Here is a 16435-nt window from a genome sequence, read left to right as displayed (position 1 = left end):
ACTTTCTTACTTGCAATTCTAAGTTTACATCTCTTAATTCAGTTTTTCCTCAGAATTCATAATTTCATTTTCTTACAGAAAAAAAAAGGTAATTGCAACATTTTATCTTACAATTCTGGCTTTTCTTTTTAAAAAAATGCTAGTTTATGTATCACATGTCAGCGGCAAACAGGATGTGCTGTATTCTTTCAAATAAAAACATTTGTGATAAATAATAGAAATATAAAATAATAGAAAACGTATCCTTGTGGCGTGGCTGATACAGAATTGTGTAACCAGATATTCTCCAAAATAGCGCTACGGTGATGCGTTGAGACAGAGAGGAGACAATTGTTGAATAAAGCCATTATTTTTGTTTTATTTGCGTACAATAAGTATTCTCATCACTTAATAATGTCGCGGTTGAACCACTGATGGCAGATGGACTATTTTGACAATGCTTTTCATACTTTTCTGGATCTTGACAGTGTATTTTACTTTGCTTTAAATTATGTTCCGTAGATGGACAAAGCTTTTACGTGTTTGGAACGACATGGGAGTAAGTGATCAATGACAACATTTTTTCATTTTGGGATGGAGTTACCCTTTACGAAAGAAAAGAAAGTTAGGTTCTGGTGAAGAAAAAAAAGAGATGATTAAGGTGATAGAACACTAAATATTTAGCATTTTTCCTTTTTATATATTTATCTACCATGTTCTTAATGTATTCTTTGCTTTTATAGGAATGCAAAGCTCATCAGGGCTGCGAACATGTTTCAACAGCAGCACACATGCTGCTGATCACATCTTTAGCTCCAGAGGCAGTGACTGAACTCAACTAGCATCAGACTCATCAGCGATCCTCCCAGAGTACTCGTAATGACAACATGCTGGAGATGCTTTGATGAGGTGATGTTACTGCTGTATGAATGCATGTATCAGTGGGAGTGTGTGTGTGTGTGTCTGTTCCTCTTCCTCTCTGGATGACCTACTGTTCCCAGTAACGCTGACCTGATTGGGAAAACAAAAGATGCACTCTTATTGAGTTCACACTAGTGTATAAATCTGCTTGGGCGACAGGTTGTTTTACCTTGCAGTTGTTGTAAAGAATGTGCAGTTTGGGTTCAACTTGAAAGAAACCGGAAATATTTTGTGATAACTCTTAAAAGGGACTTTGTTTAATCTCATACATGTGTCTAGACGTTTGTTTACCCAAAGTGGTCAATCGGTAAAAATTCAAGGAATTATCATGTCTTGTGCTCATTTGATGCATCTTATCTGGATTCTGATTTTATGAGTCCATTCTAACTGACAGCATACCAGAGAGTGACAGACATATTTGAGAAGTGATTAACTTTTATGTGTGAGAAGCACTCTGCTCACAATGGACTTCACCTTATCCTTTGCATTGCACAAGCACACCACGTAACCCCAAGTTGCACTGCACTCTAGGTTATGCTTCTGTCAAGAGCGCCGGTCACAAGTTCATCTGGAAGACAAATTAGGGCTGGAAGCATAGAAGTAACTCTGTACACATTCAAAATTGTTCCTATTCAGAGCAGGATCAGATTTGTTACTTTTTTTGTTGACCCCTTTTTTTAATGGCAGTTCAAAACTTTCTCAGTACAAAAAAAGTAGTGTAGGATTGTCATTATTTCCATGTTAAAATACAATATGCTATTCTAGTTTATCAGGCAGAGACGGTTTTATTGTTTATCAAAACATTGCTCTGTTTCAGCCAACCTGTGACATTAACTCAACCAGTGGTCTGAGTTTACATCAGGTCTATCCACTTGACCAATGGTTGACAGGGAAATGTTTAGGAAACCTGTTTGAATTTGTTGCCATTATTTTTGTGAATCAGTTTGGTGGTGCCGATTCACTTTTGCACCACTAGTGTCAGCAAACACAATTCACAATTCTATTCAGCGGATGAGAGTGAGAATTGTATGTAAAAAAAATATTTTTGTTTGGTGCCGCAGTGGCACAGATATTGCACTCTTAACATTTAATAACAGTGATGCCAGTGGTTTACTGTTAATAATCTGTCTGCCAATGGGTTAGCAGTGCTATCTAATAAAAATGGCAAAACAACACTCATCCAGCTTCATTAAAAAAATATTTTTCTCCTTACACAGGTTTCCGCAGTCGTGCAGATTAAGCCATTTGATCAGCAATTAAATTTGTTACTACTTAATCTATTTACACAAAATTTGCAACAATTTAATTCCAAAAAGTATTTCAAAAATGGTATTTGTTAACGTTAGTTAATGCGCCATGAACTAACATGAACAAACAATAAAAATAATATTTATATTAACTAACATTTATAATGATGATTTAAAATATATATTGTTCATTGTTGGTTCATACAAGCTAATGCATTTATTAATGTTACCAATGGGACCTTATTATAAAGTGTTATTAATCTAGTTCACCCCAAAATTTGAATTTTGTACATTATTTACTTGCCTATTCTAATGGCAAAAATATATTTTTTTGAAGAAGAATCTATTTTTTTTCTGTTTATCTCTTTTTTGAGTCTTGTTTTCTTGAGATCATGACTTAAAGGGGCCATTGGATGCCCATTTTCCACAAGATGATATGATTCTTTAAAATTTCTCAATGGTAGCGTAAAACAACACCTTTTGTACCCTGTCAAAAACAGCTCTTTTTAGAGCAAGAAGTTTTGTAGCGTTTTCCTTTAAATGTTAATGAGCTCTGCTGACCCCGCCCCTCTCTTCCAAGCCCGCTCTCTGAGGGACTGTTTACTTCAGCCACATTCATCATGAAACTTGTTAATTAGCACATTATTAGGAAAGGCCGATTTGCAAAGATTCATTAAAAAAACATATACTCACTTTTTCTGCAGGTTAAACTGGATCATGAATGATTCTCACGAATATAGACGTATTTAGGTAGTAGGGGGACCCATTCCCTTCAGAATCTTGTTTTATTAATTAATCCACTGCGTATTCAGCAGCTCAGATGTAAATGGAGTAAATGATGACTGCCATGTTCATTATTACATCCAACAACAAAACACCTCAATCACTTAGGAGACATTCTTTTCTACATCTGCTCCAGTGGTATAAAAATGGGGGACTGATGACAGCTCACTCAGGGCGGGTCTAAGGTAAGGCACCAGTCCAGTCTGTACTGAAACGCTACTGTCAATCAAACTATTGTGGGAGGGGCCTGTTTTTTGATATCACAAAGACAGGCATCTGAAATTGGCTCGATTTGAGAAAAAGGTATTGATTTTAATAGATGTAAAAAAAATTTTTGGGATTTTTAGCATTATAGGGTAGTTGTGTACACACACTGCCAACGCACATTTCAGTTCAAACAACTTGTAAAAGTGCATGTCTCATCCGATGGGTTAGGGTTAGGGTTAACCCTTTTAAGGTTCTATGGGAAGCAAGAAGACAAAACATTATTTTAATCAATTTGGTCATCCATATTATAAATAGGTTTTGTACTTCTACATCAGGAACTAAAGCATTTTGATACCTCAAGAATTTTTTTTTATCAAAATAATAATAATTAGGTGTCAAGTTCTTAAGAAAACAAGTTGTTGAAGTCACAAGAAAACAGGAAAATAATGCAAATAATGCAAACAAACTTATTGGTTGAACTAGGCTAATGACATTTTACAATAAAGTCCAATTTGTTAACATAAGTAAATGCATTAGCTAATATTAACTAGCAATGAGCAATATCTTAAAGCATTTATTAATCTGTTATGGAACTTGTTAGTTCACAGTGCATAAACTATTATTATTATTTTTTTTACAAATACATATTTCAATAATGTAAAGGTTTAAATTAACACTGACTAATATTAATAAATGCTAAACAAGAAAAAAAGAAAAATTGCATGATCTCTTAGGGCTTCCGTACTTGACACAGAGAGCGTGTGGCGTCACAGGGGCTTCGAGTGCAGGTAGGTGGGTTGTCCACTCAGACCAGATAGGCTTTAGGACCCGGAGGATTTCTCCCGTCCCCCCCGCTGCGTCTGCTTCATCAGTGCGGCTCCCGGCTCACTCTCATCAGCTGTGGCACCGGCGCGAGGACTCTTCTCACTCTAAAGCGGGGAACTTTCAGCCACCTTCCAACCAGGATCCCATGTAGCTATCGGAGAGGATCAGTTTTACAAACTGAAATGGCAAGAAGGTATAACTGCGAAAGGCACTTTAGAGAAAAAGTTTTTTGGAGAGTATATATGTTTAGGAAGGGGAAGAAACAAAAACATGTGTGGTTCATGGTTGCAGGTGGGTCGCGTTTCTTGAGCTGCTCCTCTGCTGCGTGTTGATCTCTCCGTCACCGGCTGCATCGCAGAGGAGAGGTGAGTACAGACCCACACGGGATGCGAGCTGGACCACTGGCACTTTTTGGAAAGTCGAGAGATACAGACTTTATTATCTGCTACAGCAACTGATCAAATATAGCAGAATGAACAGCATATCGCGTGAAGGACCAATTTGTATTTTTTCTGTTCAGTTTACCTGTTGGGCATTAATGAGGCTTTTGAGTCTATCTATCCATCTGTCATCTTTTGATACAGTAAGGAATTGTTTTTTTGCTTGCACACTTGGGCCAGAAGAAGCCATCCCACCCCAAATAAATAATATATTTAAATATATATTCTATTAAATTAAATGCTACTTAAAATATTATTTCATTAAACCCATACTATACATACTATTATCTATCTATCTATCTATCTATCTATCTATCTATCTATCTAGTTTTTTTCCTGACCTTATTAAAATATTTTGACAGGTTCAGGTTTTTTTTATTTAAATTAGGTCTGTTTAATTTTCCTCTGTGCTATGTTATTAGACAAAGACCTTAGGGCAAAGTTTGCTTACATATTGCTTTCCTCCATCCGGTGTCTTTCTCAGTGATTTTGTGAGAATTAGCCTAGTGATTTGTGGGATCTGCCTAAACCATACAGTGGTTCTGGAAGTGATGGAGTGTCTTCTGATGTGTACCGTTCTGCCATGACTTAAGTTGCAGACCATTTAATTAAGAAAAGGTCAGTACAGCTGTCATGTGTGGCAGGCCTGAAACCGAGAGAACTAAGAAACTGAGAACCTCTTTATAAATATTTGATTGACAGAGATCACTGTTGCTGTCGTTACATTAAAGAAGGATAATATACAGACTTGCATCAAGGTTTGTGGGTGTGCCATCTGCATTTTTGACTGATGCAGTAAAATGTTTGTGTTTTTCATCTCAAAAAATAGATACCTTCCTCCAAACTTCTTTCTTGCCTCATAGTGGACTTTTCTTTTGTTGCACCATCGTTATGTCGCTCTTTGACTGATCGTGGCCTGAGGCTGCACAGCAGGCTGGGGGAGAACAGCTGTAAAAGGACACCCAACTGGGATATTTAATCGCTGAGTGAAATTATGCATTAAAAATCACAGCAAACAAGGGTTCCCACCTGCTGTATATGAATGCCTAAGCAATAGGAGGCAGGAACGTCCTGTTGAGAGCTCTGTGGTTGCATATAACAATACACTTTTACCCAAAACAAAGCTTTCTCCGTGCTGTGATACTTGGAGATCAAATAACCTCCATGACCTGTTCTCTGTGCAGTGCTTTAATTAGACCAACTTTTTAAAGTTACAAACCTGATGTAATATTTGAAAATGGAATAATTTTACACAATAGCTCTATAAACATTAATATTTACTATCTTATTTTAATCTGGCAATAGGTGATGGAATTTTAGTTTGTATTGTTTTTGTGTGTTATTATTATTTATTTGGACTTTGGTAATTCCTCTTTGATTGCCGATTCTTCGCAACTTGTTAATTTATTACATAAATCTCTCATCTGTTGGATTGATGATCTCATAGCATTTACATTCCCTCCACATTAGCTTCAGAAAATAGCATCATCTTTGTTTCGCATTTCCATTACGGAATAATTTATTGTTGGAAATTTGTTGATGAGGCTAAAAAGGGTGAATTAAACATGATATGGCATGATGACTTTAAATAAAATTCTGATGCTAGATTTATGTTAACTACCTAAACATGTTTTACTGAGTCCTTTGTACACCCCACATGCATTAACATATGTGTTTAATCATATTTTAAAATGAATGCAGTGCCATTTTTATGACACACATAAAACTAAAAAAAAAAAAAAAAAAAAAAAAAAAAATTTGAAAATGTCCAAAATTTCTGGAATATGTCCAAAATTGACTGGAAATGTTACACCTTTTTGCAACCCTACACAGTACAACTTAAAAGTCCCTGAGTTTATTTATTTTTTATACATATGATTTGTGGTATGTTTGATGAAAGGGTGTGATCCATGTGTGAAATGTGGCCAGAATTCCTGAAGGTGAATGGCAGTGCTTTTTTAAAGGAAAAGTTCAACCAGAAATTAATTAGGTTACACTTTATTTTAAGATGTCCTTGTTACAGTGTAATTATACATTTAAGTAGTATATATATATATATATATATTAGTAGTATAATAATAATTAACTACATGCACCTACTATATGGTTAGAATTAGGGTTTGGCTTAGGGTTATTTGCATGTGATTATGCATAATACGTTTTTATTATAATCGTAAGTACATGTAACAAGGACACCTTAAAATAAAGTGTTTCGTCATTATTTTCAGATTTGCATGCTTTTAATGGTGCTTGTTTTTCTTTTCTGAAACTTGGCAGTTAAAATCAACAGACTTTTTTTTGTGTGGACTGCAACTTTCCTTTTGCATTACCATTCTTTTAGAAGAAACTAAAAGTGCAGAGGGATGTTCTTGATTCTGTCCTGGTTCAGCAATCTCCTATGGTTTCAGAAATCCAGTTTTTCCAGTTGATAAATAGATTCACTTAAAGCTGAGTCTTTCAACCCACTCAGACTCTAGTGGGGGCCCATTTCTCTGGTTGAGAAGTGTTGATGCAGTGATGTGAATTGGATTTTTCTTTAACCCACCTCTTCTTTTCAAGGGGAACAGTGGAGACGGCATTATCCTGTGAGCTGAATGGGCTGTATTTAACCCACTTTGTGAGAATGGAAGCCCTTGGGATCAAGAGATGGCCAAAATGTGTGTGAGAATGTGTATTAGTGCACTTTTCATGTACCTCATCAGTACAAAGAGTCTGGATTTGTCATTAAACTGGAAGCATTGTGATCTGGTAACAGATTTACAAAGTTGCCAAATAGATTAATAGCTCTTAATTAATTTTTCCCCACTGTTAAAAAGGAAATGAGGCATTCCAAACTTGTCTATCTTTAGCCATTGCATGTGTTTTTGCATTTGTTATGTTCTCAAAACATTAATAATAAATTAATAGTTAATTGGTTTCATGGTAGATATTATTAGTAGCAATTTATTTGAATTCAGGTTTTCTTGAATACAAATTAAGGATCTAAAATTTTATGAGAGGAAAACTCTTAAGATCGGTGGTTCTTAAATGGTTTTCCTTCAGGACCAAATTTTATAACATCAAGCAGTGACCCAACACAAAATTGTTTATCATCCAAAAGAAAACAAAAAATGTTCAGATATTTGGAATGCACAGAGAATATACTTCCTCTCCCACATCATCTAGCAAATTATTTGCTATTTTTCATAATAATGTGTTTAGCTAGACAAATTGACCCATGCAGTGACCTACATTATATGCAATGAGGCATATCACGAACCTCCACATGACAAAATATATACCAAAGATTGAAAGTTCATGTAGAAGGTTTGCCTGCTGTGCTGCCTGTGGCTTTTTGTCTCACTAAATTTGAAACCTATGTGGGCTACATATGCAACACAGACTGGGACTTTATTGTTTGGCAGAGTCCAGCAAAGTTATCTAACATTGTGGTGATCTAGGGTTTAGGTAAGGTATAGGTCAAAATGACTCTTTGTTTGTTAATTAGACAAGCAGTTATCGACCAATGAACTCAAAAATTGCCAAACAATGTCTTATCAATATTCTTGCAGATTTGCTTTAACTAGATGCATGTTTTGGAGATGTGATACTCTAGTATGCCAGCTAAAAGGGTGGGGACCACACTGATGAATAGGAACGGACTGCGACACATCTGTGTTTTACAGCACAGTGTTGTAATCTATTTACAGTAATCCTGCAAGAACAGAGGGTACTGCTAACATTCAGTGACAGGAATGAGAACATATGTTTCTCCTTAATGCTTGGCATTTTTTACATTACCACACAATAGTTTAGAGGGGTTAAAAGGGTGTGTATTATAATAGCATGATTAATGTCCGAGATCTAGGGCAGATGAGATCAGGAGTTTAGTATTTGTAGCAGGTATGCAAGTTAGTGTTTTGTTTGATGTATTTAATTTAGAACCTAATTTGTTTATTATGCACATCATTCCTAGAAAATAATCACAACCTTAAAGGAATAGTCCTCCTAAAAATGAAAATTTGATAAGTGTTTACTCACCATCATGCCATCCAAGATGTAGATGAGTTTGTATCTTCGTTGGAACAGATTTGAAGATTTTTCGCATTACATCACTTGCTCACCAATGGATCCTCTGCAGTAAATGGGTGCCGTCAGAATGAGAGTTTGGACAGCTGATAATAACATCATAATTTCTCACGATGAAGAAACAAACTTAAATACATCTAGGATGGCCTGAGGGTGAGTGGTTAACTATTGGTGAACTATTACTTTTAGCAACTTGTTGTTTTTTTTTTGTTTTTTTTTTTGCTGGGTCACCATTTAAGCTAGTTTCTTTAACTTTATTGGGCTACAAAGTTGAATTGCTCTTTGTTTGTTTGGCACAATGAACTATCATCTGTTCCACAAGTGCATTTGTGTCCTCTCAATAAAAGCAGGTGTGCGCTGTGGCCATTCATGAGGTCAAAGCTGAAAGGTCTTTCATTTTTGTCCAGTGCCACAAATGCAGCTCTGTCTAAATAATATCTTCCTGAGACAATTAGGTCTATTCTAAGTGGTGATTTAGTGAGCTTTAAACCACAATTTAATTCTAGAATATATTTGCAGACATGTACTACTGGCTCGTACTACTAGATATTTTGCTTTGATCATGTAGCATGTCTTCTTTCTTTTCAGGGTGAGGCTGTAAGCGCTAGCAGCTGTTGTTTGTAATTTTTTTGTGTGTAGCATCTGTCCTTGGTCTCTGAACCTCTTGCTCTCACACTGAGCTTCAGCAATTTAGTGCCAAAAACCAATAGGAAAACCATAATTACAGCTCTTGGGTCATGAAAGGACGATTTGTAATGCTCTTTATAGACTGCACCCTACTATCGTCATGGCTAATAGACCACTGAGAGGCCCCTGAGTGCTCCTGAAGTCCTTCCTGCCCAGGTTGAAACCCTTACTTTTTTCACTTCCTTCACCTGTAATTGTGGCAAAAGTTTACCTCTATAGCATTATTTGACAAATGACAGGCCAAAGGGTTCTGTACACTTCTCAAATTCCACCGAAAATGAACCTGTGGTTTAAAGGCGTTAAAGGCAAATAGGAAAAGTTGGCTTTTGGTGAAACTGCATTATTATAAATATTAATATAAATTGCACATACTGTGTAATAGATGATGGATTGACTTCCTATTTGGGTTTTACTGACAGTTTCTTGCTTTTGCAGTTGTGGAAGAAGTTTGTGTTGATGAGGAAGTGGATCTAAAGCTGGTTGGAAAGATTTCTGGCCTGTCGCATGTAAGCCAGGAGGAATGATGCTTGGGAGATGTCATGTCCTTTATTTAATGTAGCTTTTGTAAAATGTAACGGTTTAGTGTTTTTATTTTATTTATTTATTTTTTTTAAATTGGTACTGTTATTCAGTATGGATTTAATTAATTGTTAGATTTTAAAAAAAATGTTTTATATTGTAAAATTGTTCAATATTCTTTTGAACTTTCTATGCATAAGAGTATCCTAGAAAAATGGTGTCCACAAAAATATTAATGCAAAATATTATTATTATAATTGTATTTATTACTGGTAATTAATAGAGTTGTTCCGATTCCGATACTAGTATCGGAAATATCTCCGATACCACAACAAATTCTGGCATCGGCATCGGCGAGTACATGAACCCATATACCGATCCGATACCATTTTCTTAAAAAAGACCTAGTTATGACCGCAAGCTTTGCCTAACCGCTGCACGGTTCTTCTTCGCTGCTCAAAATGCATTGAAAACACAGGAAGTTGTGCTGTGTTGCCACAAGCAACCCCTGTTTAGAGCAGCGAAGAAGAAATGAAAACGCGTTAGCAGCCCTTATCTATATATGACTGGATCACTCATCACATTCTAAACTGCCAAAAGACAGTGAAGCCGCTACTATATTATAGATCAGTGGTTAGCAGTATGTCTCTGTAGTACCGGTAGTTACAGACTCTCGAGTATATTCAGTACCGGCAACTGCGTTCAGTCGCTTCCGTGTAAGTCAAAACGCAGGGCTCCAGACAGTAGCCGAATATATACTAGTGTCTGTGAATATTAAACTGCAAAATACTATTTAAATATTACTCCCGCAAAATCTACATCTCTGTGGGTGACTGGCACAGATGCGCGAGAGCTCGCTGTTTTGTAGTCTCTGCTGTGTGTCATGAGGACACGAACGCATAAACTGTCACTTCATGAGAATTTACCGTTTCATTTGAGAATACTGTCATATCATAAACACAGACACTCAAAGATCTTCATGGCAGCCCATTAAAATAAATGTTTGGTTTACATGAGTAAATTGACAATATATAAAGCTACTGTTGTAGCCTACAGTAATAATAATACATCACTATAATAATAATAATTATGCCTAGATGGTTGCTTGTTTTTTACTTGTTTTTTACTTGTTAGAGATTATCTGATTAATAGATCTTTTTTTATATTCCTAGACTTATTTGTTGCAGTTTTTTTATACAGTTATATTGTAAAACTTAAATACCTTTTTTAGTTTGCGGTGTTAGATTTTTGGCTGCATTTGAAGTTCTTTTTTGCATAAGAAAATAAATAATACTGTCAAATTCATGTTAGATAATAAAAATACTGTAATAAATACAGTAGTTCACCATGTATTTGTTCATGTTTTATTGAGGGATCTGTCTGAAGCACACCATAAAAAAATTCTAGCAATTTACACAGGGCTAGTAGTATATACAGCTGTATATACAGATATACACCCAGGTATCGGATCAGTACTCGGTATCGGCCGATACCCTGAGCCCAGGTATCGGAATCGGTATCGGGAAGAGAAAAAGGGTATCGGAACATCTCTAGTAATTAATGAAGCCTAGGGCCAATTGAAAAGAATAAGTCGTCTTGTATTTTTCTGTCTACAGTTCATTTTCTGTCTTCTAAATGACAGCTGGCACATGAATACTGTTTTGAATAATTGTTCTCTATAACAGTTGTTATATGAATTGAATAAACTTTCAAGATGATCATTTTGATAGTGATTCAGTGAGAATTTCATGGCATGCTGACGTGATTGTGTGTTTTCCAGGACACCAGGACTGTGGGATTATAGCTTTATAAACAATTCTACATTTTTTCAGCCTTTTGATCAAAGAGCCATTGTCGCAAAGGACATTTAAAATGTTGAATAAAATATAAAAAAAAAGCGTTGTCAGACAAAAAGCATTGTTTGGCCCTTGTGTGAGAAGTACGATCCCCTTACCTGGCACTTTATCCTCCCACCAGCTTAAGAAGTGTTTACATGTCCCAAGTAACAGTCTGCTGAACGCAGGGCTGCATGAAATCCAATACGATGTCCCACGAAATCCATACCACTGCCTTTATTCTCATGAATGAAAGTAGGATTTGAATGACCACCACTGTACACCACACAAGACTATTAGGGCAAAGGCCAGTGAACTGATACCTTTAGTTGCTCCGAGTATTTAAACATCTATTGCTGCTCCATATATGCTTGTGAATTTTCTTGGTATGGGTTTTTTTTGTAGATTTTCTGTTTATAAAATAGGTTTTTAATGCTGGTCACTGTCAAGTCTTCCTTGATGTAGCTTTTGAAAGATGATGTGTGGAATTCCCTCCTTTCATTAATTCTTTCACCAACTGCAGTCCACGAACAGTTCTCTGGTTTCACCCCACATACATCTTTCTCCCCAATGGTGTGAAAGACATCTGTCCCCTGGGCAGGGGTTATTACCATCGAGAGCAGTGGACTTGAGAACAAAACACAGATTTGAGGAGGTCCTTTACCCAATTCTGTCTCTCCTGAGAGTTCTGGGAGTGGGGGTTGAGGTCAGATATGGGGACCGTATCATTCATGTTCTTTAGTTGTCAGAGGAAGAATGCAATGAGACTTGACACTCTCGAAAAAGGCCCTCTCGAGGCAGGTGCAAAACCCTGTTTTCTATAGCAACACCTTTTTCTATAGGAGCTCACATGAAGTGGCATTAAAGGATCCTCTCAGTTCTCACTGCTAGTGTGGCTCTCTTCTTTAAGTTGATAGCTAGAGGCGTGTTAAGGCATGTACAAATATTGAACCAATATTGTGCTGTGAGCATTTTCTCCCCTTCTCTGATTTCAGGAGTGGTGAGTCAGGGGTGTGTGGGATTTGCTTGGATGTATGTTTAGTTTGAAAGGAAGTTGATTTATATGACGACTGGAGGGATGTGTTAAAGGAAGTGTGTTATATATATATTATGTGTTATATATATATTATTTGTAAAAAATGGTAGTGTATATATTATTTGACCTCACAAGCCTTGAAATATAGTACATGAGTCATTTGGATTGCTTTCATATTGTTATTTCATGAAAGTTTCTGTACTCATTGTAAATAAAAAGAGAAGAGTATGGAAAATAGTATTCATGTTTTCAATTGTGTCCTGCAGAACAAAAAAATAACGGTCCCTTTAAGCATGTCCATAGATGCCGAATCTATTTATTGAGATGCATAAGGATGCATCTAATTTGTTAAATCCAAACAGACTGCAGTGGCTGGAAGCAAGTAGTAGTTTTCACTTTGTTGATTGCATGGGCTTGGATCAGCACAAACGCCAAAGCATCACTTTGCTCCGCATGCTTGGAGACCGCAACTGTCCTGTCACTGAGCTGGATCTGAAACAGTGTAGGAAGTCCTCATATTCTTCTCTGTAATGTAGGCCAGATGGCACATTGCCATGCTTTGAGACATTCACAAAAAAGGAGGGGAATTAAGCCAATTGTGGAGTAGTTAGAACATTAGAGTAGTGAAAGATTTGGCGGTCCATTCCTTTAGAAATCTATGGAGTTATCCACACAAGCAGCCATAATTTTGGACGAGTCAACAATTGACTCACTTGTTAGTTTTTTATTTCTTTTTTTTTCTGAAATTTCCCAAGCTGCTTTGCTGTACAGTAACTTGAAGTTCATTGAAGTGCTTCAGGTTTATAATGCCTTTATGCACCAGTTACCCTGGCTACATTTCTGCATGCTTGAAAATTACAGTTTAGATAACAGGTTGCATGATATTTGAAGTTTTCCATTACCCCAAATACAGTGGTTTTAAGCCAAAGCCTCCAAATTTGGAGTGTTAGATATTTTTTTTCTACGTCCCTTGTAGTTATAACAATCTTTTGCACTGCTTTTCCCTGTGTTCTGGAATTTTATGCAACTGATGTCTGTTTTGTCTTTTGTAGCTCAGTTTGCTAATTTCATGACTTCTGAGAATTCCAGTAGATATTAAATTGTCGTCTCATTTACTCTCTAAACTAAAAGTTGTATGTTTTTCATATGCGACTTGAAATAATCAGAACATGACGGTACTGTGATATGTTTAAGGTTTGTGTGTTACTGGTTCATAAAAAATGGAACTTAAAAATGAATTCCTAATATACAGGCAGTTTTTGTCAAAATATATATCAACAAAATTTTGTAGGCTGTAAAGTGAAATACACTATTATTATTATTTTTTATTTTTTTCATTAATACTTTTATTCAGCAGGAATGCATTCGGTTGATCAAAAGTGTCAGTAAAGGCATTTATAATATTATAAAAGGTTTCTATTTCAAATAAACTCTGTATTTTTAACATTCTAACATTCTATTCATCAAAAAATCAAAAAAAAAAAATTCTTCACTATTTCCAAAAAAAATTAATCCGCAAAACACGTTTCTTAGGCACCAAATGATTTCTGAAGGATCATGTGACACTGAAGACTGGAGTAATGAGGTCAGTCTGAGTTTAGGCCTGTAAGAATAGAGAGCTGGGTCAGGTCCATGTTAGTACCTGGTGCTGACTGATCTTAAGATCTTAAGGATGTCAATTTATTTACAGAGTTATTGCATGCTCCCCTGAGGCAAGTGTCACTCCAATTCTCAGAGAGATTTTTCCTCCGATTATCATTCCTTTGTCCTTTTGTATCTTGAGTCGGGTGGCTAGAAATCTTAGACCCTCTTTGGAATCGTCTCATGAAAAAAAAAAATGACCGGCGGTCTCTTTTCAGTCTGCCTGCCGCTAATTGCTTCTGATGTTGCTTGAGGCAACACGTCACCCCTTTGATAACTTCATTTCACAGGATTACCATGCCAATTTAAGAAGGTTAGGTTATGGTTACATATGAGCATCTAGAGATATGTTCGCTTCGGAGTTCTGTTTTATCAGTGACTTAGACTTATCTTAATCATTCTTACAAACAAGCAAAAAGGTCACAGTCAGTCTGCTAATCCTTAAGTATTGGCTTTCTTTAACACTCAGTCACAGAACAAATGGGATTAATTTTGTTCCCCATGCCGTGGAATTTCATGCCAGCTTTGAGTCATACTTTCAAAGAATTTGTTTGAAGTTGTACGGTGTGCATAATATCTGGGGTTTTCCATAAAGCATAGGTGGCATTATGTCAGTGTGTGTTTTGACATGACTGGGAATCTGTTTTGTGTGTTTCTATTTCATAGCACTACTCTTTTAGTTCACTCTTGTTTTGTATCAGTGAGTGAAGCTGTTTTGATCCTAAGATCATAAAGTTATTTTCATTAAAGCATGTGTATACCAGGCCCACATAGTATTGTTTAAACAGCTCCCTATTACAAAACGCTATCTACATCTCTGCTGGTGATTCATGAGCCTGGCAATGAACAGACAGCAGAATCAGAATGCAATGCTCTGACCACAACCGAATGTTGGAGTGTTTTTATTTCACCATTATACATAATTCATACAAATGCCTGCTTCGACATGTGAAGCTGCTTTGAAACAATCTCTATTGTATAAAGTGTTATATAAATAAAGATGACTTCACATGTTGCATGTACACACATTATTCAAAAGTTATTTCATGTTTTGAAATAAGTCTTTTATGCTCACCAAGGCTGCATTAATTTGTCCAAAAATACAGTAAAAAAGAGTAAAATCTTTAAAATGTAATTTCATCATGTGTTAGCAAAGCTGAATTTTCAGCAGTCATTACTCCAGTCTTCAGTGTTACATGATCCTTCAGAAATCATTCTATGCTGATTTATATATGAATATATGAATGTTGGTCCATCACATCATATTAGGTGGTCCATCACACCATGGAGTTTGAAATCTGGAATAGACAAATAATTTGTACTATATTAACATGAAAGTGACATTGACATAGTATGTGATATTGGTAATCAAGCATCCAGTGACTGTCTGACCACTTGTAAAGGGATCACAGGGCCAAAGTCGGTTTTCAAAAGAAATCAGTATCTAAACTGTGGGAGCTTCTCTAAGTTGTTAATAAATAGGCTTGACCTTTAATGAGGTTAAAAGGCATTAACATGTCGGCCTGATTATTATTGGAAGTAAAAATTACAGACAGTGAATCATTTAAAGACTAAACTTCTTCATCTTCCAAAAAAAAAAAAAAAAAAAAAAAAAAAATATATATATATATATATATATATATATATATATATATATATATATATATATATATATATATATATATATATATATAGCTTATTTTTATTCCTGTTTTGATCATAAATCAAAAGGGAGGATTTGACATTTGACACATTTGTCTGTGTCCCAAATCTGTGGTAATGCTATTGACTAAACCTATTGACTTTTCCAGACCACATTATGTAGATCACCTGTAGATGGATTAAACGATTTGTTATTTATCCTATATCACAAGTTATGTTAACATCACCATATGGAAAAATGGGACGTTAATGTATGTCCCTATCGTTACAATGCTGTGTGTGATAAGTCAAATCAGTTTTACTCGCTGATTGACAGGGGAATGCCAAGAATGCTGGATGTCTGGTTCATGTATCAGTGGATGCCTACAGAAAAGTGAAGCTGTGGGCCCCTATTTCATTAGAAATGACTACTTACAGGAATTTGAACAGGCACTAACATACTTTAGAGATCTTAAAATGAAGCATCACCAAGAAGCAACAATCAGATGTTTTACATGGACACTTGGTTTAGAAGACCATTTTAGTTTTGCGATTTTTGCTAATGACAGTTTTGTGCCCCCCCAAAAAATGCTAAAGTGATGTCTT

General features: G+C 35.9%; 1 protein-coding gene across 2 annotated transcripts in view; it reads left to right on the top strand.

The window, feature by feature from the left end:
- The first annotated feature begins 3970 nt into the window (after positions 1-3970).
- col18a1a (collagen type XVIII alpha 1 chain a) overlaps positions 3971-16435 on the top strand; it is a 79778-nt gene continuing 67313 nt past the window's right edge. The window contains exons 1-2 of one of the 2 annotated variants that reach the window (XM_026218951.1): positions 3971-4155; positions 4254-4327. In XM_026218951.1, the coding sequence (XP_026074736.1) occupies positions 4145-4155; positions 4254-4327 (85 nt within the window). In that variant the 5' untranslated portion in view covers positions 3971-4144. The remainder of the gene's footprint in view (positions 4156-4253; positions 4328-16435) is intronic. The other variant, XM_026218950.1, reaches the window with a different exon arrangement.

This window comes from Carassius auratus, chromosome 34 (genome assembly GCF_003368295.1).
Source record: "Carassius auratus strain Wakin chromosome 34, ASM336829v1, whole genome shotgun sequence".
In the NCBI taxonomy this organism is placed as follows: Eukaryota; Metazoa; Chordata; class Actinopteri; order Cypriniformes; family Cyprinidae; genus Carassius; species Carassius auratus.
This window is presented reverse-complemented; position numbering and strand designations above follow the sequence as displayed.